This window comes from Microcaecilia unicolor, chromosome 1 (genome assembly GCF_901765095.1).
Source record: "Microcaecilia unicolor chromosome 1, aMicUni1.1, whole genome shotgun sequence".
NCBI classification, from domain to species: Eukaryota; Metazoa; Chordata; class Amphibia; order Gymnophiona; family Siphonopidae; genus Microcaecilia; species Microcaecilia unicolor.
This window is the reverse complement of record NC_044031.1, coordinates 243717223-243744469: the sequence shown is the minus strand read 5'-3', so window position 1 is coordinate 243744469 and position 27247 is coordinate 243717223. Positions and strand designations below refer to the sequence as shown.

Genomic DNA, 27247 nt, shown 5'->3' with positions numbered 1-27247 from the left:
ATATTACTTTCTCTGTATTTCCAACAAGTTGTTTTATCGCTTGTAAAAATTTAAATGGCTATAAATAAAAAATTTAAATTGGTAACTTTTTTAAAATTCCTGTTACTCTGTCTTATCTATATGTTCCATCTTTGCTTACACTCTATGCTATTAAAATGTTTTATTGCATACTAGTAAAAGAGGCCTGTTTCAGAGCAAATGAAACGGGCGCTAGCAAGGTTTTCGTCGCCAACACCCCCCTCCCTCCCTCCCTGGCCAACCCCTTCGTTGTTCTGCCAGTGCTCCGCCCCCAACGTCATGACGTTTGACGCGAGGGCGGGGCCCGGAGCGATTTCCCCCCGCCTCCCTGCCTGCCAACCCCTTCGTTGTTCTGCCATTGCTCCGCCCTCGATTTTGGCGGCTTCACCACCACGAACCTTCGAACCTTTTTGAAGGAAGTCAGGGCTTGGCTTCACTGACGTCAGTGTCCTCAGAACGTTGAGGGTGAGTTTTATTATAGTAGATTGTGTTGACATTGTATTGTAGCATACTATGCCATACTTTGTACTCAGGGAACTGAAGCCAGTCTGATTTTCAAAATATAGACAATGAATATGGATGAGAAATTTGCCTGGTATACAAATCTCTCTCATACATATTTATTGTGATAGCCTGAAAATCTGACCAGCAGTGTGGTGGTGGTGAAGCTCAATTATATGACCTTTCCATGGCATTCGATACAATTGACCATGTTCTTCTTATTGATTGATTACATGCCATAGGTCTTCGGGACACTGCTGTACGCTGGTTCGTCTTTCCTGACAGATCTAACAAGATCTATCAACTTAACTAATGTTCTCATCCCTATGTCTCCCCCTATGGAGTACCACAGGGCTTGGTGCAGCCTCACTACTTTTTAATACATTCCTGGTCCCTCTTGCTTTTTGTAGAATCATTAGGCCTGCATGTTTTTGCCTATGCAGATGATATCCAGGTACTTGCCTGTACTGAACCTACTGATACCCTTGCTATCCAATCTCTAAATGTCAAGTTTGACCAAACTGCACTTTGGCAAACTCACATAAGCTTACACTTAACTATGGGAAGAGTACTGGGCTCCTATTTTCACGCTCCAATCAGTCTCCTGTAGCACATCCCATCACCATAGCCTGCAATCTGCTGGCCATGGTTTTGACAGTTTTGAGGTGTTATCCTTTTGCCCTTATATCTCCAAGACTGCCAGTCTCATACTGGATCTCTTACAAGTCACTTTTCTTGGTTCATAAAATTCACCATTCTGGCCAGCCATCCTATTTATCAAATTTCTCACACCTTATTGTCCCCGGCCCTCACACTCTTGGTTCTTCTCGGGCCAGTTTGTGCTAGATCCCTTCCCTTTGCAGTGTTTGCCTCTCTTCCATACATAAAAACCTATTAATATCATGGATTCACAGCTCTGGAATGCTGCCCACCTAGCCTTACCCCAAGAGACTTCCTTGCCTATTTTTAAGGCCCCATTTGTTTGTGGTCTTCGGTTCATGTTGCACGTCGCTGACCCCACTGCTACCACCAGATGATGTTGCTGTCTGTTATGCATGTCACTCTTGTTGATGATTTACTGGTATTTCACTTTTCCATGTTTTTCTTCTTAATCTATCCCTATGTCTTTCCTCTATTACATGGAGTTCTAGGCTTAAACCGCTCTGATGGTTTGTTCCCTGAGTGGTACATCAAGCGATTAATAAACTTGAAACTAAACTGCATATGATTACTGCGTTCAGATTCAGACTGTGAAAACAGTACTGGAACGATCATTTGTACACGTGATGCTAAATAAAAGTAGATATGGGAGGGGGGAAGGAAGGACATAAAACTGCGAAGCACAAAAAAAATGACAACAACAAACACAATTACAGCATTCTGATGAGTCTATCGCAACCCAATTAACAATTAGACGATCCAGTCCCGGTTTTCACTACGCGACCTCTTCACCACTCGAAGTTCCTCCCATAGATTGGAATTTGCAATGCTGTACGGCTCGGAGTTCCGCGAGTCATTAAACCTCCTCGGTCTAAGCTCTTCGTTTCTCGGGGAGCAAAAATGGACACCATCAAAAATCCTTGCAGCTGCAGCAGTTGGCCTTCTTACGTCAAGGCGCGCGGCCGCACAACAACGTCGCCGACACGCCTTTTTTCACACGTTTTGCTTGTGTATTCACTCCGAGGAGGTTTAAAACACCTTTCTTGATCCTCCACACACAGCGACGAAGTGTGGCGGAGGGTGAGTGAGCGAATCTAGCCGCTTGGTGCGCGTGCGCACTCCCTCCCTTTTCTCGCCGCCTTTCACTGTAGATGTCGCTGGCCGTGTCAGAGATGCGTGCGTAAGGGAGGGGCGAGGGTGACGTAGATCGGCTGTTTGTGCTCGTGCTCGCCCGCGAGAGAGACGAGAGAGTGAGTTTACGGAGTAGACAGAGGGATTCAGGGAGAGAGGAGAACCTGCTGAGAGTCTGCGTCACCGGAGCGAGGCAAGATGGAAACCGCCGAGGAAGGTAAGCAGCCCCGTCACCCGTAGCCCCGAGAGAACAGGGGCCGCAGAGACCCAGAGTGCGCCAGGGTTCTGCACGGTGGGTGATGTGGCCTTCTCCCCACACCCTTTTACTTCTTCGTTGTGGCTTGTGTTGTTGTGTTCAGGTTGTCGCAGCGCCAGTGTGCGGCGCGTAGCGGGGTCATTCTGAGGGCGGGGGGAGGGCTGTCAGGCCTTGCCCGGCTCTTAGCTGAATGTTTGCAGCGTTCTTATTTTTTTTTGCCCGAACTGCTGCTTCTGCTGAGAGTTTGTGCGCGGCCCGTCAGACCAGACGAGGCAGTCCCAAAGAGCCAGCAGCACACAGGTTGATTTCTTAGTTTATGGAGGGATTGGGATCTGTGCTAAGAAGTTCGGGAAGCAGCGTATACGTTCCAAGGCTGACCATCTTGCTGAACGTAATGGGTATGTGTATGGAAATGGAATACATCTGTATTATATTGCCTTGTTACATCCTTGATTGGAGATATTTTAGATATACACAATGTAAAGAAGGCAGTGTGTTTTGTCGTCTTAATCCCCTTCTCACCATATTTCTTTAAATGTGCAGCGAGATTAAGGGGCACACTTTTACTTTTTTATTTTCTGTTCTTCCACATAACTACGTGCTTTGCTGTAAACGTGCCTGTAGACAGGTTAAGAGGGTGATTTAAAAGTGTAATTTATAGGTTTATACATGAGGGGTGACTTGATAGGTCTTATACGTGTTTTCTTGAAAGAAAAAGGTAGTGTATATGGAGGGGAATCATTTTCATATATATTTTGAACTTCGAAGAGGTCTTTGTAGTACAGAAAACTTAATACTGGTATTATTTCTACTGCCCTACATTGATGCAGGACTGTACACAAACATAAGAGAGGCAGTCTCCTGCATGGCAGAGTTTATAATCTATGCAAGACAAGACACACACAAAGGCTTTTTTTTTAGGGAGTCACATTTATTATAGAAATGATTAAAACAACATGGATATTGAATATAAGAAAATAGTATTGAGTAACTTTTTATAAAATTGTTTTTAGTTCTCTTGTCTATAACATGCTGTACATGAAGAGGGAAATACCCAGTGTACCTGAACATAACTCACTTCGAGTTACTACTGAAAAAGGTGTGAGCAAAATATAAAAACAATTTTTTGTAATCTTGCTCAACTTGACATTAGTTTTGTTGCTAACAAAAACAGTGCAGGTGGCCCCAAGAACTTGTGTGAAGGAACAGAATTTATTGGATGACCTGTCATCAAGATGCTTGAGGCTCAGTAAATAGTTCTGATCTATTAAAGATCAGTGAATCCAACATTTGAACAGTGAGCGCTGCAGGCTTACCCCCTTTAGTTATAATCCAAAAAGCTAAAGTTGAGCATAACAAGAGAGTTTGAATAAGAAGTTTATTTTAGAAAAGAAACATTTCCTTAGTGTTCCTCTGAACTAGCGCAGCTGAACTATTGGGTTGTGCACGCCTTCCAGCAGGTGAGAACTGAGAACAATGTATCTTGAGAGAGCCAATTAGAGCCCAACCCTCCCCTCTCAATTCCCAGTATTCTCAGTCTTCAGCAGGTGGAAGACGTGGTGAGCCCTTCAGCCTCACATTTTAACTTTTTCATGCTAAATATATAAATACACTGTGGCAATTTGGGTTTTAACAATTTGTATGAGCTACTAGCAATAGATAAAGTAACAGCAATTAATTTTTTAAAACAACCCTTCACTTTAACACTACCTTTATATTTCATAGCAAATTGTTTTTTGCCAAGATTGTTTTCCTACTAATGATCCTATTATTTTTTATTGGTATGAACTTGTAAGTGTAATGGTATTTTGTGGATTGAAAACTTGTCAACAATCCACAGTTGATATATAATATAGTTGTACTAGAAGCTCAAGTGTAACTTGCCCCAACCCAGCTCTTTCTGTATGAGGATTGGGCATATGAAATTTGGGCACCATAGGCCTTCGTGCCTGACTGCCAGGTAGTTAGGTCCCACACCCTCTTAATTCCATAGCTCAGTCAGTACAGCGAACGTGCTTCGTAGGGGGCCCATGTACATTGGTTCCTTTTGGAACCAGGACTAGAAAAATATTAGAAAAGCCTAGGGATCAGTAGGATCTGTGAAACATCCTTGATTGCTGCAAAGAAGTATAGTTTTCAACCCAGCCAAATTGTGCAAATAGTGAAGTGTATGTGTACATATTTGAAAACCAACCTTGTAAGCAGAACTTGGGGACTGCAGTTTGAACCAGGGATACACAGATTGACCTTTTTCTCATCCCTCTGTGAGATTTTAAATCTCATTTCCATCCCTCAAAGGTGAGAAGGCCTGGAAGAAAACATTTTTCTGGTGCTAGAAATGAAAACATTTAAAAAACTTGAAAAATGTGAAGACATCCTTCCTCCCGTATTTCCCCTATGTTTTCCATGCATTCTTGTTTATCTTCATATATACCTTGTTTTACCTGCCTCTTCCCTTCCAGACTCGTCCTTTCTTACTATTGACTTCTTCTTTACAATAAAGTCTAAGAGAAGTACAAGATGCTAGCAGCAGGAGAGGTGATTTTAAGATGGTGTGGTCTTGAGTTTTGTGGAAGTAGAGGAAGGAGAAGCATTTATGGTATTCTACTGTGCTTTTATGCTGCCAGTTTAATTTTTGTAGTAGACTGGTTGGGTTAGGAAAGGGTTCCATTGCATTGGTAAAGCTTTTCTTTGGTGACTGACAAACATGAATTACTAGACACCACTTACTCCAAGTGTAGTAATCATTCTGGTGTCAGGAATATTTCTAGCCTGGTTTGGAACCTAGTATGGCTACACCAAGGGTGTAACAACATAATAAATAATGGCAGATAAAGATGATACTATGACTAAAAAATAAGTACATTTGTTTCTTATAATTTGAGAAAACCCACTCTTTAGTTTTGGTAGTTTTTGTTCCAACTGCTCATCCACCCGACCCCCCAACATGCAGCCCCCTGCAGATTTTCTTACCCTTTTCGACGAAGCCTATGTTAAAATTGGTTTCCAATATTGCTTCCAACAGCAATGCTGAGATATAAGCAAAGGCAGGAGCACTAGTTCTCTCTTGACTCTGCTTTCATCTCAACAGCAGCTGTGGCAAAAGTGAAAGCACAGATAGCAGGCTGAGGTGCTGATGATCAAAAGTAAACGTGGGTACTAGAGGCCATTAGTTCCATACTAGTGCCTGCGCCATACTAGTTCTCACGTTTACCAGTGCAGAATGATCAGAGGGGTCTAGTGCAGCAAACAACGAGCATCCAGGCCTTAGCGCAGATAGCATGCAAATGTAGTCAGGCTCATTTAAATGAGGTAATTTTGTATTCATTCCCATTGATCAGAAAAGAGTGCCTGAAAAAAAGGTGCCTTACAGCTATAAAAAATAACTTCAGGGCCAATCAGGAGTTAGGGTGTTGGAAGAGAGGATTCCCATGATTCTCGTTCTTCTCTTGTGATTCCTTCTGCAATATTTATGGTTTTGTTTGCTTTTGGAAGCAGAAGGAAGCCCATGCAAGGCCCTTAAGTGCAGATTGTGAGAAACAGCAGACCTGAATGTGAAGCACACATTGATGTCCTTGTCCTGCATCTAAATTGAAAGCAACCATGCATTAAAACAAAACAAAAAAAAAAACCCCAGAGTACACGTTGACATCTGTTACTTGCATCTAAATATAAGCATCCAGAAAAAAAAAGTTTCAAAAGCTTATATTTATGCTGCAGAAAAGACACTGTGTGCTTCACGTTTGGGTTTTACAAGGTGCATGCGCACAGGAGTTGAGCTTACCGCTGAACTCTTCTGCACGTGCGCCAAAGTACAATCCTCCTGCCGAACTCCCTAATGCAAATATAAGCACGCAGATAGATTTGAGCATTAGGGCGTTGTTCATCTGCGCTATTTTTATGGATCTATTCAGAATAGCACTGAAGTTTTGATCTGCCCCTGAGTTTGGCATATGGGCCATAGTTTGCCCTTCACATGATACATTTTGAGCACAAACAGTAGGCAGAGTTTTGAAAATTAATTGGTTTGTTTATATTGAATGGATTTTTGTAGCTGGTTGGTTATCTCAAAACTTGATTAGCACTGTGGTAGGAGTGGGAGAAGGTGGCATCTTGGCTAGATTGAAACTTGGAATGAAGCTTTGGGTGGTGGTGGTTGGGGGGGTTTATAAGAATAGAGGACAGAGGCTTCCAGTCTTGGCAGCCATTTTGAAAACACAGTGGCGCAGAAGAGCAAAGCTATTGAAAGGTCACGAGACGTAAGGGTTACCCGGAAGCAGTCATTAGGACGATGTTGCAGGCTCGAAAGCGTTCTACATCCACCGCGTATGCCAGAGTCTGGAGAACGTTTGTGTCATGGTGTTCCGGGGTTGGTCTTTCTCCCCAAGCTGCTTCTCTGAGGTCTCTTTTTTAACCTTTTTACAACAGGGTATGGATAAGTAGCTGTCGTTGAGCACGTTAAAAGTGGCGGCTTTGGGGGGAGGAAGTGACGTCACCAACCTAGATGGACGCTTGAAAGATTAGCTCCGGTCCCCCCGCGGCGACAACGGCAAAATTAGCGTGTTTAAACGAAGCTGGAGAGCTGAAATAACTCGGTAGACAGCAAACAAATCGTGACTTTGCATATGCAACCGCCATCCTCGGGAGTGGATTTATCCCGGTTTGCGTTCGAAGGAACAGGACCGCAACATATAAACAAAATGGCGGACGGGAAAAAAACGAAGAGCTTCACGGAGCCGGGTAGCACCCAGCTTCAAGGCAGCCAGCCGGGGAAACAAGCGGCGGCCGAATCCTCTGAGATGGATCAATTATGCCTGCAACAATGGTTACAAAATATCAGCTCCGATCTCAAAGCCTTACGAGCGGAGGTGGCGACAATGGGGGCTGATTTGAGAGGTGAGATCAGAGAGCTGGGCACACGTCTGGAAGAGACAGAAACGCAAGTGGAGGCACAAGGGGAGGCTCTTGGGGCGTTGGATCAACAAGTTGTGGGGCTGCAGAACGACCAGCAACAACTGCTAGACAAAGTAGAGGACTTAGAAAACAGGGGGCGCCGCAGCAATCTTAGATTCCGGGGCCTTCCAGAAACTCCGACCTACCAGGACTGTGAGAAAGTGGTGCAGGACATAGTACGGGACCTGTACGCAGCGAATGGCGCAACAGTGGAATCTGAGCTTATCCAAATAGATAGAGCACATAGGGCACTAGGAGCAATGCGCAACAATAAACCAAAAGACATTATTGCTTGTTTCACCAACTTTAAGCAAAAAGAAAAAGTGCTGAAATATGCACGCCAAACACTGGAATTTAAATGGGACTCATACAATATCGAAATATACCAAGACCTGGCGGCGGCGACGCTAAAGCGGAGAGGAGACTTGAAACCATTTACACGACATCTCAGAGATCTCAAGATCCAGTATAGATGGAGGCACCCATTTGCATTGGTGTTTTATAAAGATGGGAAACAGCATCAAATTAGATCCCTATTGGAAGCACAAGAACTTTTCCCGGAGACAACAACTACAGACAGTGGGTCGGAAAGGAGCAACAGACCGAGGCTTGGATCTCTTCCACCCCCACCGAAATGGCAACGGGCTGGAAAGGGACCGAGAAGACTGCAGCGCCAACAATCTGCAACTAGAATCACTTGAAGATACACGAACATTATTGTTGGTAAAGTTATAAACTGTTAAAATACGAGTTGGGTTAAAGGTTAAATATGTGAGCTGATAGTCAGCTCAGGATCATAAGAGAAAGTTGGGATGCTGTTGTTGCGGGGGGGGGGGGGGGGGACTGGATTGAAACAGGTTGTTCCTTCCTCCTAGAATAGGCATCACCTGAGGGTAAGGGATGCCTAAACTCTATAGATGGGAAGGGGGAGGGGATTGGGGGAGGGGGGTGGGAGAGGGGGGAGAAACAATTTAACATGGCATGGGATACAGGCTGATTATAGGACAAGGGCTCAAAGGGCGGGCGAGGATAAAGAAAGGATATATGTATATTAAAAGAGATGGGGGACATTAAATGTTTGGTGCTCAATGCCAGGGGGCTAAATATACCCAGGAAAAGACAGCTGTTATTCAGGGAACTGCAGCGCCACAAGGTGGACATAGGGTTGATACAGGAGACCCACTTAAAAACCAAGTATGAGCGACTATGCACTCATAGGGCATACCCTGTCATACACTTTGCCTCGAGCACAGACAATACGAAAAGCAAAGGGGTCCTTATAGCATTTAGTAGAGGGAAGCCATGGGAGATTAAAAAAGTTATCAAAGATAAAGGGGGGGCGATACTTGTTGATAGTCTTCACTTTGGTAGGGCGAACCTATACATTAGTGAATATATATGGCCCAAACTCACAACATGGGGAATTTTTCAAGGCACTAGACCAAATACTTACCAGACATGTTGAAGGGTCCCTATTGATTGGAGGGGATTTTAATCTTACCCTGAACCCACAATTAGACAATACGGTAAGACGGATAAATTATGCAAAAAGCGATAGAAGGCAACTTCAGGAATTTATAAATCACTGGCAATTACAGGATTACTGGCGGAGGGACAATCCTAATCAAAGGGCATACACATACTTTTCCACAGTACATCAATCTGCATCCCGAATTGATATGTGGTTGGGGGACCTATCTTTAATGGGAGCAATAGGAGAACATTCTATTTTGCCGCGGACTTGGTCGGACCACTCCCCGGTGCTTTTGCGGCTTCGGGGGGTGGGTCCACCGGGGCCGAGAAGGCAATGGCGTTTGGACAACGCCCTGTTATCAGATCCAGCAAACATAACACAGATAGAGCAATATATCAGGGAATACATCCAATTCAATGATACTGGGGAGGTATCTCCGACCATGATATGGGAAGGATTTAAAGCAGTGATTCGAGGTCATTTGATAGCGTTGCGTTCTAAATGCTGGAAGGAAAGATGCGCGAAAGACAAAGATTTACGTTCAAGGTTAACACAGGTAGAGAAACAACTGCAAGAGGGGACAGCCCAGAACCCATTACAATTAAGGGGACAGGCATATGAACTGCGTACTCAGTTACAGGAGCTCGAGTTAGCTGAACTAGCCGAAAAATTAAAGAGAGTACGACAAATGCACTTTGAATTTGGTGATAAACCAAGCAGGCTTTTAGCCCACAAATTAACACAACACACCAATAGGAATATGATAGGGGGACTTAGAGATGCGGGAGGGGAGATACACTCGGAGCCAGAGTTCCTGGAATCGTCATTCAGAAGCTATTATAAAAATTTATACAGGGCAGAGGAGGAAAGGGGAGAAGAGGAAATACGGGATTACTTGGAGAGTGTAGACCTTCCGAAATTACCAGAACAGGCTGCGCAAACCTTGGGCGCTCCTATCACGTTAGAGGAGGTGGAGCAGACAATCCGAGCACTCTCCCCAGAGAAGGCCCCAGGACCAGATGGGTTCACTCCCAAATTTTATAAAATTTACGTAAAGCTACTTGCCCCATTGTTACTACAAGTGTTTAACTCGTTGGATAAAAACACGAGCTTGCCCCCGACATGGAATATGGCCACAATTACGGTTTTACATAAACCAGGCAAAGATCCCCAATTATGTAGCTCATATCGACCCATATCTTTGTTAGGGGTGGATTACAAAATATTTACAAAGATCATGGCCACACGACTTCAGCAAATTTTACCACAGATAATACATGAAGACCAGACGGGCTTTGTCCATTCCCGCCAGACGTTCGATAACATCAGGAGAACACTACAGGTGCTCCAAGGGGCCCATATACTGAACTCCCAATTATGTATATTATCTTTGGACGCGGAAAAGGCCTTCGATAGAGTTAGCTGGCCTTTTCTCTTTGGGGTGCTCGAAAAGATGGGAATAGAGGGACAATTCTTAGAATGGGTACATCTCATCTACAAGACCCCAGTAGCGGCAGTGCGTGTCAATGGGACGCTGACACGCCCGTTTTCACTACAAAGAGGTACCAGACAGGGATGCGCACTGTCGCCCTTACTCTTTGCATTGGTGATGGAGCCATTGGCTATTAAAATTCGTGGGAATGGAGAGATTAGGGGCCTTAGGGGTGGAGGTATAGAAACTAAGATACTTCTCTTTGCCGATGACATTTTACTGACACTACAAGATCCTCGGGTAGCTTTACCGGTGGTGGGAGAAGAGATACAAAAATACGGGGAGTTGTCGGGCTTTAAAATTAACTTTGACAAATCTGAAGCACTCGATATAAATATACCAAACCCTACTCTCGCCTTTTTGAAAAAACGATTTCCTTACAAATGGGCTAATAAATATATTAGGTATCTGGGGATAAACATACCCCGTCGGATAGAAGACTTATTTGAATATAACTTCCCTGGGAAGGTGCGAGAACTATTTCAGGAAATGGAGCGGTGGGAGGGATTGACAATATCCTGGGTAGGCAGAATTAATGCTATTAAAATGGTCATCCTTCCGAAATTGCTCTATCTGTTTATGGCGTTACCGATAGAGATACCAGATAGCTTTTTTCGTGGCTTGCAGGGTAAGGTTTTTTCCTATATCTGGAGAAAGAGACCACCGAGGGTGAGGAGGGATACAATGTATCAACCCCGAGATAAAGGAGGGATGGGAGTCCCATCATTTTATGAGTATTATTGCGCGGCACACCTTAGATTACTAGCTAATTGGTACCAGAGTACTGAGAAATTATGGGTTAGTATAGAACAACATTGGTTGAGTCCATATCCACTTAAAGCAATTCTCTGGTTGCCTACACGTACACTTAGGGAGGTAATTAAAGGAAGCCCTTGCCTCCTACAGTGGCCTTTGACTGTCTGGAGCAAGATCAGGGAACAGTTCTTTCCAGAACGCATCTACTTTCAACACACTTACCTTAGATTTGCTCCCCAATTTGATATGGGCAGATATGATAGCATGTATAAAGAGTGGGAGGAATTGGGATTGTGTGAATTGGGACAAATGTGCAAGGAGGAGAGGATCCCCACATATCAGGAGTTATGTCAGGACTATGGGCTCTCCCCGCTACAGGCCTTTCACTACCACAGAGTGCAAACTTTTCTTAAACGAACTGCGGGTGAGGAACTGGAGTTAACAGAAACACAGCTGGAAAAGGGGATGACGGGTGGGGGTGGTCGAGGGAGTATTACTAGAATTTATGGAGCTCTGTTGGCAAAGGAGAACCCAGTGGAGCACTATACAAGAAAATGGGAATTAGAAATAGGAACAACATATGACCCCCCACAATGGGCACAGATGTTTAAATCATTACTTCGGGTATCGGTGTCCAGCAAGATGGTGGAAAATGGACATAAAATATTATATAGCTGGTACTATACACCCGCCCGTTTGGCTAAAATGTTCAGATTAAGTTCAGCAAGTTGTTGGCGAGAATGTGGGGAGGATGGGGATATGTTTCATGTTTGGTGGTCATGTACATATGCACAACGATACTGGGCAAGTATCATAGACTTTATCAGTTCAGTGACTGCCATACAATATCAACAGAAAATGGAATACTGTTTGCTACATCTTCGACCGCCCAAGGTACCACGGCATATACATCAATTTGCTACTCAGACATTTGTGGCGGGCAAACTAGTATTAGCAGCTGCATGGAGGAAGTTGAGACTACCGGACATATCCACAGTGTTGGAAAAACTGGAATATATTCATTTAATGTCTAAACTCACAGCTATGAGGTCAGGACGAATGGCTAAGTACCTAAAGACTTGGGACTCTTATACGGCCTGGAGAGAAATTTCTGTGCAATCCTAATGCCACATACTTAGCAAGGGGGGGAGAGGGGAGGGGAGTGTTGGGCGAAAAGCCAGAGAACAGTTGATGGGTAACAAAGTGGAAATGGAGAGTATGTATGTGTATTAGAATGTTATATTTTGGAGAAAAATGATGTTTTAAACTGGTTTTGTACAATTTTGCAAAATATATAAATAAACGATTAAAAAAAAAAAAAAAAGGTGGCGGCTTTGGCCTGTTTCAGAGGCCGGTTGGGGAAACAGTCCTTGGCCTCTCACCCAGATATTGTTCGTTTTCTCCACGGGGTAGGACATGTGAGACCTCCTCGGAATCCGGTGGTACCAGCTTGGAATTTGAATGTAGTGTTTAGTGTGAGTTTATATTTATACGTTCTATTTCATAGCAGCTCGGAGAATTCACCCAAGTTTTGCTGCTCTTGTAGAGGCAGGAGTCTAGTTTATGGTTTAATTTCCTACTGCTTTGGTATCGTATACTGAAGTTAGAATGGCTGCACATGCTCTGTTGAGGCAAACTTTCTAACCTGCTAGAGGAGGGGCATAACCTGAAAATAGAATAATCCATTTGTACCAAAGAGAAGAAACTTCATGTGCCCCAATGAAAGGCGAGTTTAATTTTACTTCCAACCTTTATAACACCAGATTTCCCAAGGCAGATTACAGCAACAGTTAAGATGAACCTATCAGGAAACAGGGTATCTTCACTGAAATTTGGCCATGTATTACTGTATTGTATAGAACAGCGTAGAAAAAGGAGCACAAAACATAGCCTTTATTAGTTCTGTTTCCACCAGCTACAATAATCTTTTAAGCAGTTTTAGTGCTATTCAATTTTATTTCATGATATTTATATCTACATATGGGAATCTTTCAAATTTAAAAAGCTGTTGAGTAAAAAAAAAAAAAAAAAAAACCCTTTTGTTTTTTCACCGTTTTAAGGTGGTGGGGTGATAGAAGGGGAGAGGGAGAAAAAAGAGAGGAGATGCTGGATTGAGGGGGGGGGGGGGGGGGGGGGGAGGTGCCAGAGGTACTGGCCCTGTACATAAGTGTTGCCATACTGGGACAGACTGAAGGTCCATCAAGTTCAGCATCCTGTTTCCAACAGTGGTCAATCCAGGTCACAAGTACCTGGTAAGTTCTTAACAATACATTTTATGCAGCTAATTCTAGAAATCAGCAGTGGATTTTCCCCAAGTCCATTTTAATAATGGTCTATGGACTTTTCCTTTAGGAAGCCATCTAAACCTTTTTTAAACCCCGCTAAGCTAACAGATTTTACTACATTCTCTGGCAACGAATTCCAGAATTTAATTACATGTTGAGTGAAGAAATACTTTCTTTGATTTGTTTTAAATTTACTACTTTCTAGCTTCATTGTGTGCCCCCTAGTCCTAGTATTTTTTTTGGAAAGAGTAAACAAATGATTCACATCTATCCATTGCACTCCATGCTTTATTTTATAGATCTCTATCATATCTCCCCCTCAGCCATCTTTTCTCCAAGGTGAAGGGCCTAGCTGCTTTAACTTTTCCTCATAGGGAAGTCGTCCCATCCCCTTTATCATTTTCAACACCCTTCTGTGTACCTTTTCTAATTCCACTATACCTTTTTTGAGATTGGTGACCAGAATTGCACACAGTATTTGAGGTGCAGTCGCACCATGGAGAGATACAAAGGCATTACAATGGCCTCATTTTTGTCTTCCATTCCTTTCCTAATAATACCTAACATTCTATTTGCTTTCTTAGCTGCTGCTGCACACTAAGCAGACGGTGACACCTAGATCCCTTTCCTGATCGGTGACTCCTAATGTTGAACCTTGCATACTTAACTGTCCAAGGATCTGAAGGTGAAGAAACAATGTGACAATGCCATGGCCAGAAGGATGCTAGGCTGCATGGAGAGGGGTATAACCAGCATAAGAAAGGAGGTGTTGATGCCCCTCCTACAAGTCGTTGGTGAGGCCCCACATGGAGTATTGTGTTCAGTTTTGGAGGCTGTAACTTGCTAAAGATGTAATAAGACTGGAAGCTGGCCAAAGAAAAGCTACAAAAATGGTATGGGATTTGCGTTGCAAACCGTACGAGGAGAGACTTGCCGACCTGAACATGTATACCTTGTAGGAAAGGAGAAACTGGTGGCATGATACAGATGTTCAAATATTTGAAAGATATTATTCCGCAAACGAACCTTTTCCAGAGACGGGAAGGCGGTAGAATTAGAGGACATGAATTGAGGTTGAAGGGGGGCAAACTCAGGATTAATGTCAGGAAGTATTTTTTCACAGAAAGGGTGGTAGATACGTGGAATGCCCTCCCGCGGGAGGTGGTGGAGATGAAAATGGTAACAGAATTCAAAACTGCGTGGGATAAAGACAAAGGAATCCTGTTTAGAAGGAATGGATCTACGGAATCTTAGTGGAGATTGGGTGGCAACGCCGGTAATTGGAGGAGAGTAAAACCGGTGCTGGGTGGACTTACGGTCTTTGCCCTGATTGTGGCTGAATAGATATGGGCTGGAGTGTAAATTTTAAAGGGGCTTTGATGTTAGCTTCAGAACGTTTAGTACAGGAATAGTTCTCGGCAGACTTTTATGGTCTGTTCTCTGAGAAAGGCAGGGACAAATCAAATTTGGGTATACATATAAAGTATCGTATACCATGTAAAATGAGTTTTATCTTGTTGGGCATAGTTTATCTGCTGTCATTTACTATGTTACTATAGTTCGGGTTCCTCTTTGCCACATGCATCACTTGCACTTGCTCACATGAAACTTCATCTGCCATTTGGGTGCCCAGTCTCGTAAAGTCCTCTTGTAATTTTTCACAATCCTCTTATGATTTAACAACTTGGAATAGCTTTGTGTCATCAGCACACTAATTACTCTCATGTTTAGATCATTTTATAAATATGTTGAATTCTACCTGTGGACAAGCAGGACTGTCTAACAGTGTCTGTTCTACGTACACAATTGATGCACCTTTTCCTGCACCCAGATTTATCTGCTTTAACTGTGGTGCAGGGATTTACAATGGTCCTCTATTCCCCTCCCTCTTACCTCCTTAATTATGCGCATCCCAAGGATTACTGTCAATGTGGAGTATGTGGAATGTCGGGTTCTGTACAGGGCCTATATGACCAGAGCACAGCTCTTTAAAATGGGAAAAGGTAGACTCGCCTACTTGCTCAGAATGCGGATACAGGTGTTCTGGAAATCCATTGTCTCTTACTTGGTCTTCTTTTTTTCTCCGGTCCCTCTGTCTCCACTAAGGTTTCTTCTGGATTACTTTGCAGTCTTTGCACTGCAGGGCAAAGGTGGCTGCCATCTGCTATGTAAGGCGGGGATTGTTGGTGAAAAAATTATATTAGGAATCTGGACCAAGGCTGACACACACTCTTATTGGGCATGGTGCAGCAAACTACACTCTGTTATTGGAAAAACATGTGGCTACAAGGTTCCCCCTCCCGATGCAGGAAGGATTTCCTTTTAGTCTGGGAAACCTATCCCCTCGAGCTTAGGGTGAATTATTGAATACTTTGAGTTATTGTTGGGATCTTAGTGTGTTCTCATCTCCCTTTTTTCTTGTTGTTTTTTTTTTTTAATATACTGTTTCACTATTTGGGGGTCATAAGAAGCAGGCCCTCGGATTGCTCGTTCTGTTTATTGTGGGGTGGGCTGGTTGGTTGTTTATTGTAAACGATGACCTTGTTGACAGTTTTGGTAACCTGTACTGCCTGTTCTTGTTTGTCATCAATAAAAATGATTTAAACAAGTATGTTAAAAAGCAGTAGTTCCAGCACAGACCCTTGAGGAACCCAATTATCTACCCTTCTCCATTGAGAATTATTGATTATTTAACCCTACTCTCTGTTTTCTATCTTTTAACCAGTTTGTAATCCACAGTACCCCTCACTACCTTTCTATCCTAATCTCCCCTTACGTTCCCGCCCGTAACCTCCGTTCACAGGACAAATCCCTCCTCTCTGTACCCTTCTCCACCACCGCCAACTCCAGGCTCCACTCATTCTGCCTCGCCTCACCCTATGCTTGGAACAACCTTACTGAGCCCTTACGCCAAGCCCCCTCCCTGCCCATCTTCAAGTCTTTGCTTAAAACCCACCTCTTCAATGCTGCATTCGGCACCTAACTCTTACCGTTCAGTAAATCCAGACTGCCCCAATTTGACCGCCCCTATCGGACTGACCGTTCACTTGTCTCTTAGATTGTAAGCTCTTTAAGCAGGGACTGTCCCTCTGTTAATTTGTACAGCGCTGCGTAACCCTAGTAGCGCTTTAGAAATGTTAAGTAGTAGTAGTAGTAGAGCACTACCTCCTATCCCCTGACTCTTCGATTTCTTCTGGAGTCTTTTCATGAGGTACTTTGTCAAATGCCTTTTGAAAATCCAGATACACAATATCAACCTGCTCACCTTTATCCACATGTTTGTTCATCTCTTCAAAGAAATGTAGTAGATTGGTGAGGCAAGATTTCCCTTCACTAAATCCATATTGGCTTTGTCTCTGTGAAAGGTGCAATATCCACTCCATTCCCAGATATACTTTTGGCAGCCGAGTGCAGTCTTCTCCATGATTTTCCTCTGTGAACACCAAAGAGAAGTATTTGTTTAGCACATTTGCTTTATCCTCATCACTCTCCACATAGCTGTTCGTGACATCTCCCTTTTTTTTTTCTTTTTTTGGAGCATAGGTGTTTTTGTGTAGTGCAAGGGGATGATACATCATTTGAAGCCATTATTTATAGGTGTTCTGCAAGGATCATACTTATCCGCTGTTCTTTTCCAAATCTGATTCCTCTTTGTCCATTTACTAAATTGTTTTGATATACAATTCAGACTGCATGTAGATGACATACAATTTTTGATAAGTTTGGAAGATGGAATACAAGAAACATTTGCAAAATTGAAATTGATTCTGTGGTCAATTATTTGTTGGATGTCTGCGAACAGTCTGAAATTAAATATTAATAAGACAGATTTTGCTATTGACAACTTATAGATCAGATGACACTACACAGTGTTTCAATTTGATAATGAGTCTATTCCTGTTCAAGATTTCAAAGCTTTAGGTGTGATGCTTGATGAAAGTTTGAGTGAAAGTACATGTGTGTAAGATTAAGACATGGATAAAAAGCATTACAAATAGTCCAAAATTAAGTGGCTAGGGTTTTGTCAGGGATCAGTTGCTTTGAACATATTAATCCTGTATTTTATTTAAAAATTTCTATTCTGCTCACAACTAGGCGGATTATAAATCAACATTGAAACTCTAACATGGGTTACCTATTGAGAATAGAATTCACTTTAAAATTCTCTGTTTAGGTTTCAGGGTATTAGCAAAACAGGTTTCAAAGACTTTGGCATCTAAGCTCCATATTTATCAGCCAAGTTATGATCAGGTACTCAACAATTACTTGCTATTCCATCTCTTCATGTTGTTAGGTCTGAGAAATATAGAAATGAGATTTTATATTGCAGGACCAGCATCTTGAAACAAGCTCCCTCTTAGAATCAGGAACATTCAGGGTTTTAAAGAGTTTAAAAAAGAGCTCAAAATATTGTTGTTTATGCAAACTTTCAGCTCAGGTGAGGAGTGAAACTCCAGTAATAATTTTTGGATGGATTGAGCTTATTTGTATGTATAATTATTGTAAGCTTGGATTGTGTTAATATTTTGTGATCCGCTAAGAACTATGAATTAAGTGGAATAGACATTTTTTACATAAAAATTCCATTTCTTTTTTCCTCAATATATCTGAAAAAGGTTTTGTCACATCTCTCTACAGTATTCTTCCTCCTGTGCCTTTGCTAGCTGTATTTCCCTCTTTTTAGTTTAATCCAGTAATTTTTTCCGTGATTCTCTTGTTGTATTCTATATTTCTTGATTGCTGCCGCTTCTTTGGAGAATCATATTGGCTTCCTGTTTCTCTTGTTTTGTTTACTTTCCTTATATAAAATCTGTTGCCATATTTATAGCCAAGATAAACCCCAGCGCCCTGATTACTTTTGTCAAAATTCATAATGACTACGAATCTTCAGCAGCAATTCCTTTCACGTAGGCAACCCACCTGTGTGTTGCTCAGTTTGTCATTGGTTCTGTAATATTAGCAGGTTGAATTTCTCTATATAGAAATTTTAATCTTATATGATTTTTTAATTTGATTTTACTTTTTTATAAAAGTCTCTATCTGGTATTCACATTATATAAATTTAAATGATTAAAAGCAGGAGATTATGAACAAACAGGCACAATTCAGGATCTAACCCTGAGGCAGAGTTCGAAACATTGCCTTCATTGGCAGTTGGTCCAGTTGAAAAACATAAGTGTGAGATTTAAATTTTTATAATGTGAATACCAGATATGGAGATTTTAATGAAAAAGTACAATTCAATTAAATATTCATCATGTAAGATTTATTAAGTTGTATATTAAAAATTCAAGCTGCTAATGTTACAGAACTGATGACAAACTGAGCAAGACATAGGTCGAATGCCTATTTGAAACAAGTCGCCAATAAAAGTTCTATAGCGGTTATGAGTTTTGACAAATTGTAATTGGGGTGCTGGGCGTTTTTTTTGACTAATTATTTACCCCCCCCCCCCCCCCCACACACAGAAGAAATAGGGCAAAATTAATTTGATTAATTGGCCATATTTATAGTAGCTTTCAGCTTGAGCCACTGCCCTTCCTCTTCTCCTATACCTACCCATGTCAGCTCCTTCAGATGTCCCCCCCCCCCCCCCATTTTACTGAAATCAGCATGTCTGAGCTGGTTAATGTGAAGGGGCATTTTCGATATGACATCTTAAGTCTGAGTTTGGACGTTTGCTCAAAATTATCCAGAATCCAAGTGTAGAATATAGTGATTTTCAAAACAGCAAAACATTTTATCTTTACATTCTTTTTTAATTTTTTTTTTTTTTTAAATGGCCACTTCCTTAGCGTCCCTCCGGACTGGCTCAGATTGAGACTGATGTGTTGTGCACGCCTTCCAGCAGGTGGAGACTGAGAACTGTGACTTTAGTGAGAGCTAGTAAGAGCCCCTGCCTAACATAGAATGCTGCTGCTACTACTACTACTTATCATTTCTAAAGCGCTACTAGACATACGCAGAATGCTCCACTAATCTCAGTCTCCAGCAGGTTGGAACGTGGTGAGCCCTTTAGCCTCTCAGTATTTCTGGTATTTCTTTTTTCGCTGTTTTCTCCCTCTGTGCATCTGGTTGTATCCTAATTCTATGAGGACAAGCAGGCTGCTTGTTCTCAGTGATGGGTGACGTCCACGGCAGCCCCCAATGACCGGAAAATGTTCCTAGCAACAGACGTTTGCTAGAGCCTTCGAGCACACGCAGGTTTGCGGCCATCCGCTTCCCGCCCGTTGTGCGAGAGTCACGTTAATTTTTTCTCTTTCTGCAGTAGCGAGCGGTTGTTTTTCTCCGTCTCTCTCTGTGCCCCTGAGAAAGAGCCTTCGTTTTCTTCGTGCTTCTTCCTTCGTTTTCGTTCTTCTTTGCTCTGTTGAGCTCTTATTTAAAAAAAAAAAAAAGTTCCTTTAAGTTTATAGTTGGGCCCTCTTTGTTTCCTTTCGCTGCCGTTGCGGCCCCTTTTGGGCTGCGCTTTTGTGTTTCTCCCTTTTGTGCCCTTTTTCTTGGCACCATCGAGAATTTTGACCTCGCTGCCGCTATTTTTCAGTCCATGACATCGAGGATTCCCAGCGGCTTCAAGAAGCGCGATCAGTGCAGCCGGGCAATCTCAGGTACCGATCCCCATTCGTGGTGTATCCAGTGCCTTGGGCCCGACCATCGCCCAGACACATGTAAGTTGTGTCTTAGCCTTAAAAAGCGGACACAGGTGTCGAGGACAGCTCAGTGGGAACATCTGTTTAGAGCTTTGCCCGGCACTTCGACATCGGGAGAGCCACATGCTGGGAGCAGTGAGCCATCGAGTGGGTCTCCACCTGTCTCGAAGGCTCCTGCTGTGCAGGGCAATCGGGACCGAACACTTTCGGACCCGACCCCGAGGAGGCGTGTGGATTCCACGTCCTCGTCGGTACTGAGGAGTACCGATCCCGTGCATCGAGCGAAGGCTAAGAAGAATCGCCATTGATCTCTTTCCACACACGGTACCGGGAGCTCCGGGGCGTCGAGGGGTTCAGCACCTGAGAAGCGTCGACGCCGGGAGGACCGCTTACCCTCCATCCAAGAGGTGTCGGTCTTCGGACAGTCTGGTACCGCCTCCCTGCTCTGCACACCCCACAGCCTTTCCCGGCAGACACTCTAGACGAGCGCCGCCGAGCTATTCTTCCAGGTGTCCTGGAGGCGCTGCTGCGTCAGTCTGTTCCGGTACCTCTAATCCAACCTCTCATTAGCTCGTAACCTTGGGGTCCTCTTCTTCTCCTTTCTCTCCTTCTCTGCACATATTCAGCAAACTGCTAAAACCTGTCGTTTCTTTCTCTATAATTTCAGCAAAATTCACTTTCCTTTCTGAGCATACTGCCAGAACCCTTATCCACACTCTAATCACTTGTCGCCTAGACTATTGCAACTTGCTTCTCCCAGGTCTCCCACTTAGCAATCTCTCTCCTTTTCAGTCTGTTCAAAATTCTGCTGCACGACTTATATACCGCCAGTGTTGCTATGCTCATATTAGCCCTCTCCTCAAGTCACTTCACTGGCTCCCTGTCCGTTTCTGCATACAGTTCAAACTCCTCTTATTGACTTACAAGTGCATTTACTGCAGCTCCTCAGTACCTCTCCACTCTCATCTCTCTCTACACTCCTCTCCAGGAACTCCGTTCTCTGGGTAAATCTCTATTATCTGCACCCTTCTCCTCCACTGCGAACTCCAGACTCTGTTCCTTTTATCTTGCTGCACCATATGCCTGGAATAGACTTCCTGAACCGGTACGTCAAGCTCAATCCAGGATCCCGCCCTCTGTCAGCCGTGATTGTTTTGCTTGTCTGTTCTTGTCCTGGTCTTTAGTTTCCAAAAAAAAGAGAAAACAGAAACCACTGAAGAGGAGTCCATCGCATTTGTGGTTTCTCTTAGTCGGACTGACAAGTTTCAGTTGTGTATGGTTGGTGAGGAAGGCTTCCTGGTTTCTTGTCCGATTCTGCTTGGTGATGAGACATATACTGAAGTGAAGGAGGAGCTTTGTAATCTCTATCTCCACCTGCTGGTAGATGGACAATAACCTACCAGTTCCTGGATTCATTAACCTCTACTAAAGGAAAGAAAATTATCAGCAGGGTAAGGTATAATTGTACCATCTTACCTGATGATTGTCTTTCCTTTAGTCCTACCTGACCAATCCAGAAACCCTCCCTGATTGATTTTTATTTCACCCTATGGAGTGACTTTTCTACTTTTCTGTCTTATTGCAGATTTCATGTCTCTTGTTTTTCTTTTTTTTTTTTTTTAATTATTTTATTTATCGTTTTACTTAATTACATTCACATTTATCACATAAATGTAAGGAAATACAGAAATTAATATAAAAAGAAAAACATTTTCTCTCAACAATATATATTTACATAATTGTCCACAATTGGAAGATCCAAGATCAGGAAAACAATCTTAAAGAAAATAAGAAAAATTCAAAATGGTTAATCTTACACTTCACATTTTCTGAGGGAGGAAGGTTAATCGGTTATTGCAGCTGGTACAGTGGTAACTGAAGGAAGTTGCTGCAGAGGATTCTTCATTTGTTTCCAGAAACTCTATAATTTCTTAGGTTCAAACAAATAAGTAATAAGGAAAATAAAACACTTAAAAGGGAATCGTGCTAGGAAGGTCCCACCTGGGGCAATGATTCCTTCACACCTCCCAGTCTGCGATTCCCTTGATGTGTCAGGAAATATTCATCTTTGAACCCAAAAAACTATCAACCATATATCGGAAATACAATTTCAAAACGTTGTTCCTATCTAATCAAAGACGAAAGTCACTAATAATATAACTCTAACTTCTGAATTTTCCAAAATGTCAATTAAACACATCTCTTTTCTCTGAAAGAAGATTTTAAAGGAAATATAATTTTAGTCACCAAAAGGTGGCTATCAGAAGGTATTAGCAAAGTATCAGAGAAATATTTCTTCAAGAATTCAGTAGCTAATATATAGGATATTATAGGTAAATTTATCATTCTCAAGTTATTTTCCCTTAATTGGTTCTCCAGAAATTCCAATTTTTACAAGAAAAATAACTATTCTTCATTACCAAATTATCTAATTTTCATAGAGAAGCCATTTCCGTAATCAAAGTCTCTTTTTATATCTTGGACTTCCACTTTGTTAGATAAGTATTAATATAAATTCTTTAACTCACATAGTGAAAAATTTTAAACATCTGAAGAAGACAGTTATTCATATTCTGCTGCAGTTCCTATAGTATGTCCTTTATGACATTATTGGCTTCACCAAGTCCAATTTCTCCACAGAAACCACTCCAGATATCTTTGGGGGGAAGAGCTCATTCTCCAATCCCCCAGTTGGTTTATTATCCGGAGTCGATGCTGCGCCAGGACCTCCTCGGGTCACATGAAAATCCTAACCCACTTCGGGCATTTCCATTATTGACCTCCATAGCGAAGCATTACTATTTCCGGGTCTTGGAGGGGTCGTGCCAACAGGGGGACTCAAAGTCACGCCCTCCACTGAGATTCTGCAATAAAGCCTTGCTGTTTCCTGAAGCAGGAACCGATATCCCCGACGTTATGACCCCGAATCTCTCCAAAATAGACTGAGAAGTGGTAGGAACCCCAGCCATGTTCGAGGAGGACAACACCATGGCTTTGCCTTTTCTCTTCCCCATTCTCTGGGGAGCGCGCCTTCTTCAGGCATTCTGGTGTAAAACGGGAACTCAACTAGCGTACGTCCTCCCTCAACGCCATCTTGGATCCTCCAGGTTGGGACACTCTTTGTCTGGTTTCTCCTCAGAGGCCTGTCTGATATGGGTAACCCTACAGCATAGCCCTCTGAGTCATTGAAACACGGAAGCCCCTCCACCACTTGCAAGGTGGTGTCCCTTCGGAGGGGTCTCTTGTTTTTCAACATTCTTCAGAGTGCACAATTCTACATATCTCCTGACTCAGTGACGTATTTGTCAGAGTATATGTCTCAATATTTACTGTACATATGCATTATTGCCTGGTCCATTTTGACCTGCAGTTCATTGCTTGGCTATTCAAAATATTGAACATTCTATGGCTGCATGATATCCTTAAGCAGCGAGTCACAAATAATTGCTTTCTCTGGCTACTTCTGCTGGTTGATGGACACAATCCACTGGTTCTAGAATGATCTGGTAGGACTAAAGGAAAGAAAATTATCAGGTAAGACGTTTTCCTTTTTACTCACCTTCCCCCATGCTAGTCATAGTTGGGCCATTTTCGGTGGGGGAAGGGTGCAAGAACAAGACTATTCCAGGTGCTTCCTGCTGTCCATAGGCAGGCTCTCTTAAATGGTGGGGGTGCCTAGGGCATCTTCCTTTTTTTGCAAAAGCTATGTTCATCAGTCCTGGTTCACGGAAACTCTGGCAGCTTTCTCTTGGATTGGTGATGCTTCTCAGGGGATTCCCTCTCATTTGTAATGCAGGCCAATACATCACCACAGGGTTCTGCTCGCAATGAAAGCCCTAAGTCTCTTTGCACTGGGGTCCCCATACTTAATGGCTCTCTTTTCAGGTAGTTCCCTCCATAGGATCCTACAGATATTCCCAGGTCAGTATTCTGTAGCTCTTTTTGGCAGCTTCAAGTTGTCTCCCCTTGGACTACCGGTGCTTGGTTAGTCAGGGGTTGTAAGTTCTGGGATTTAGCGGGTGTAGAACCCCTGCACTGAAGTATGCCTGGAACATAGGGAAGTTATTAGCTCCACAGTCTTTTATGGACTGGGAGTCTGGGACATTAGGGGTTTCAGACCTCATGCTTAGTGCCGAGCATACCTGTTTCCATAGCCTTCCAGTGATTGGCCTTGCTTCTAGGTTTTCAAGCAAGGTGCCTGTGGGTTGGATCTGGGACACAGCTCTTCATATCTGTCTCTTAGCTCAGACTCTAGCAAGAGTGGTCATAATTGGTCTGCTGTTTCTTGATTATCTTTCTTTCAAGGCTGCCCAAGAAAATGGCCTGCTGGTTGTCCATCAGGAAAGGGTTCTGCTTGGTCCACAGAGTTGGCCTGGACCCAGCTGTAAAGTGTACTTGAGGTCTGTGGGGCCTCCTTGGATTGGGAGGTCCACCTCTTGGTTATTTTGCACCATAAAGGTGAGCCAGGTAGGAGAGCAGTGTTTTTGGCACTGCTGAAGAGGTGGCAATATTTGTAGGGCAGATTCATCGGGTCCCAGTGTAGGCTGAGAGCCAGTGTTCAAAGTTGCCCTCACTACCTTTGGGAGGAGGAAGTGGGGCAGACAAGGTGCTTTTTTTTTTCTTTTTTTGCTTCATAGTACCACAACCAAAGGAAGATCATTGACCTCAGATTCCCTGGTAAATGGTGGGGTGTGGGTTGGGGTGAGGTTTCCCAGTACCCATCCCTAGAATCATTGTCTATGGGGTCCTTTGAGCCGCCTCCTATTGGAAGACACTATTGGAGCTGGAACAAGTGATGGTGGCTCTCTAGGGGTCAGAAAGGACTCCTGTACAAGGGGGCTTCATCTTGGATGTTGCACAGCTTTGTGCATCGACGAGCCATGGGCAGGATTTATGGCAGTTGCATAGCTTGGTAGAACCAGATCAGACATGGAGGGGCATAATCAAAAGGGACACCCAAGTTTTGCAGAGGACATCCTCGCAAAACATCCTGGCAAAGGGGTGGGGAAACCCGTATTATCGAAACAAGATGGGCGTCTATTTTTCATTTCAATAATACGGTCGGGGGCGCCCAAATCTTGACATTTAGGGTCGTCCTTAGAGATGGTCGTCCGTAAACTTGGTTGTTTCTGATTTTCGGAGATAATGGAAACCAAGGACGCCGATCTCAGAAATGACCCAATCCAAGTCCTTTGGTCGTGGGAGGAGCCAACATTTGTAGTGCACTGGTCCCCCTCACATGCCAGGACACCAACCGGGCACCCTAGGGGGCACTGCAGTGGACTTCAGAAATTGCTTCCAGGTACATAGCTCCCTTACCTTGTGTGCTGCGCCCCCCAACCCCCCCCCCCCCCCCAAAGGAAACCCACTACCCACAACTGTACATGGGGGGCACCTAGATGTGGGTACAGTGGGTTTGTGGTGGGTTTTGGAGGGCTCACATTTACCACCACAAGTGTAACAGGTAGGGTGGGGTGGGCCTGGGTCCACCTGCCTGAAGTGCACTACACCCACTAAAACTGCTCCAGGGACTTGCATACTGCTGCGATGGACCTGAGTATGACATTTGAGGCTGGCACAAAATATTTTTAAAGCTGTTTTTTGAGGGTGGGAGGGGGTTAGTGACCACTGGGGGGAGTAAGGGGAGGTCATCCCCGATTCCCTCCGGTGGTCATCTGGTCAGTTCGGGCACCTTTTTGTGCCTTGGCCGTAAGAAAAACAGGACCAGGTAAAGTCATCCAAATGCTCATCAGGGGCGCCCTTTTTTTTCCCATTATGTGTTGAGGACGCCCAAGTCCCGCCTTTGCTACGCCTCCAACATGCCCCTGTGAACTTTTGTTGTCCCCGCGACGGAAAGCAGTTGGGGATGCCCAAAATCGACTTTCGATTTTGCCGATTTGGGCGACTCTTTGAGAAGGATGCCCATCTTCCCGATTTGTGTCGAAAGATGGGCATCCTTCTCTTTCGAAAATAAGCCTGATAGTTTCCCATACAGATTCCTGCTGGGAGTTTGAGGGCTGATGCAGAAATCCTCCTGCGTGGTTACTGAGGGTTTTACTGTGAAGATAGCAACACAGAAAGGCTTTCAACATGGGTGTTAACTTGCGTGGAAACCTGACCACACATCACATTAAAATGAATGCAGATGTAGTTCATTTGCTATCCTGCTGCTTGACTACCACAAGAAAAATTATGCCAGGGTTGAGTGCATATGTCTACCAGTGCACACCCCCTCCATTTGACCACCCTGCCCTGAATATCTGCATTGGCCCCTATGGTGGTGTAGTGGACCCAACCCGATCCAACTCCCCCACAACCTGCAGATCTAGTGGTCCCCCCCCCTCTTTCCCTCCCCTCCGACCTTATCCCCTTCTTCTTCAAGTTAAAAGTTAAATTAAATCCCTGGTGTAGCAGGCTTGTTACATAACACACTTAATCGAACTTTGCTGGAGTGTAAAACACTTTGATCTGTTTAATACATTGCACGTGGCCAGAAATATGACTGAGAGTGGTTTTCTTTGTTGATATTCTCTTAGTGAAACTTTGTTTAGTGGTGGCTATTGCTTGTTATCATTGGGTTTTGCTTTCAGACATATTTACTGTGTAAAAGGGAGGCAAGGGCTTGAGGTCTTGGAGCAGCTGCACATTATAATGCAGGAGTCACACTGTGTGTGGTTACTTTATTTCTAGAGAAAGTGGGTGTATTGTGGCAAAAAGTTCATCCGATTTATTTTTTGACCCACAGACATATGCAGGGTGTGCCGGTCTGAAGGAACCCCAGAGAAGCCGCTCTATCATCCGTGTGTGTGCACTGGCAGTATTAAATTTATTCATCAAGAGTGGTAAGTTAAGAACAAAACAGGCATAATGTAGCCTTGGTCTTAATGTATTGTAGTTATATATGTTGTGTGTGTATATAGTGCCTTGTAAGTCTTCACATCTTTCCACATTTTTCACATTCTGCTGTTTAATTTATTTTCTATTGTGTTGTTTAAAGTAGGAGTTTTTCACAGATTTATGCAACATACTCTTAAGATTTCATTATGAAAGAAAAATGATTCTTAAATGCTTTTT

The 27247-nt window shown here is 43.3% G+C and overlaps 1 protein-coding gene across 1 annotated transcript in view; it reads left to right on the top strand.

The window, feature by feature from the left end:
• The first annotated feature begins 2325 nt into the window (after positions 1-2325).
• Positions 2326-27247, top strand: part of LOC115471506 (E3 ubiquitin-protein ligase MARCH6) — a 350986-nt gene continuing 326064 nt past the window's right edge. The window contains exons 1-2 of the mRNA XM_030205152.1: positions 2326-2527; positions 26919-27015. Of these exons, the coding sequence (XP_030061012.1) occupies positions 2509-2527; positions 26919-27015 (116 nt within the window). The 5' untranslated portion in view covers positions 2326-2508. The remainder of the gene's footprint in view (positions 2528-26918; positions 27016-27247) is intronic.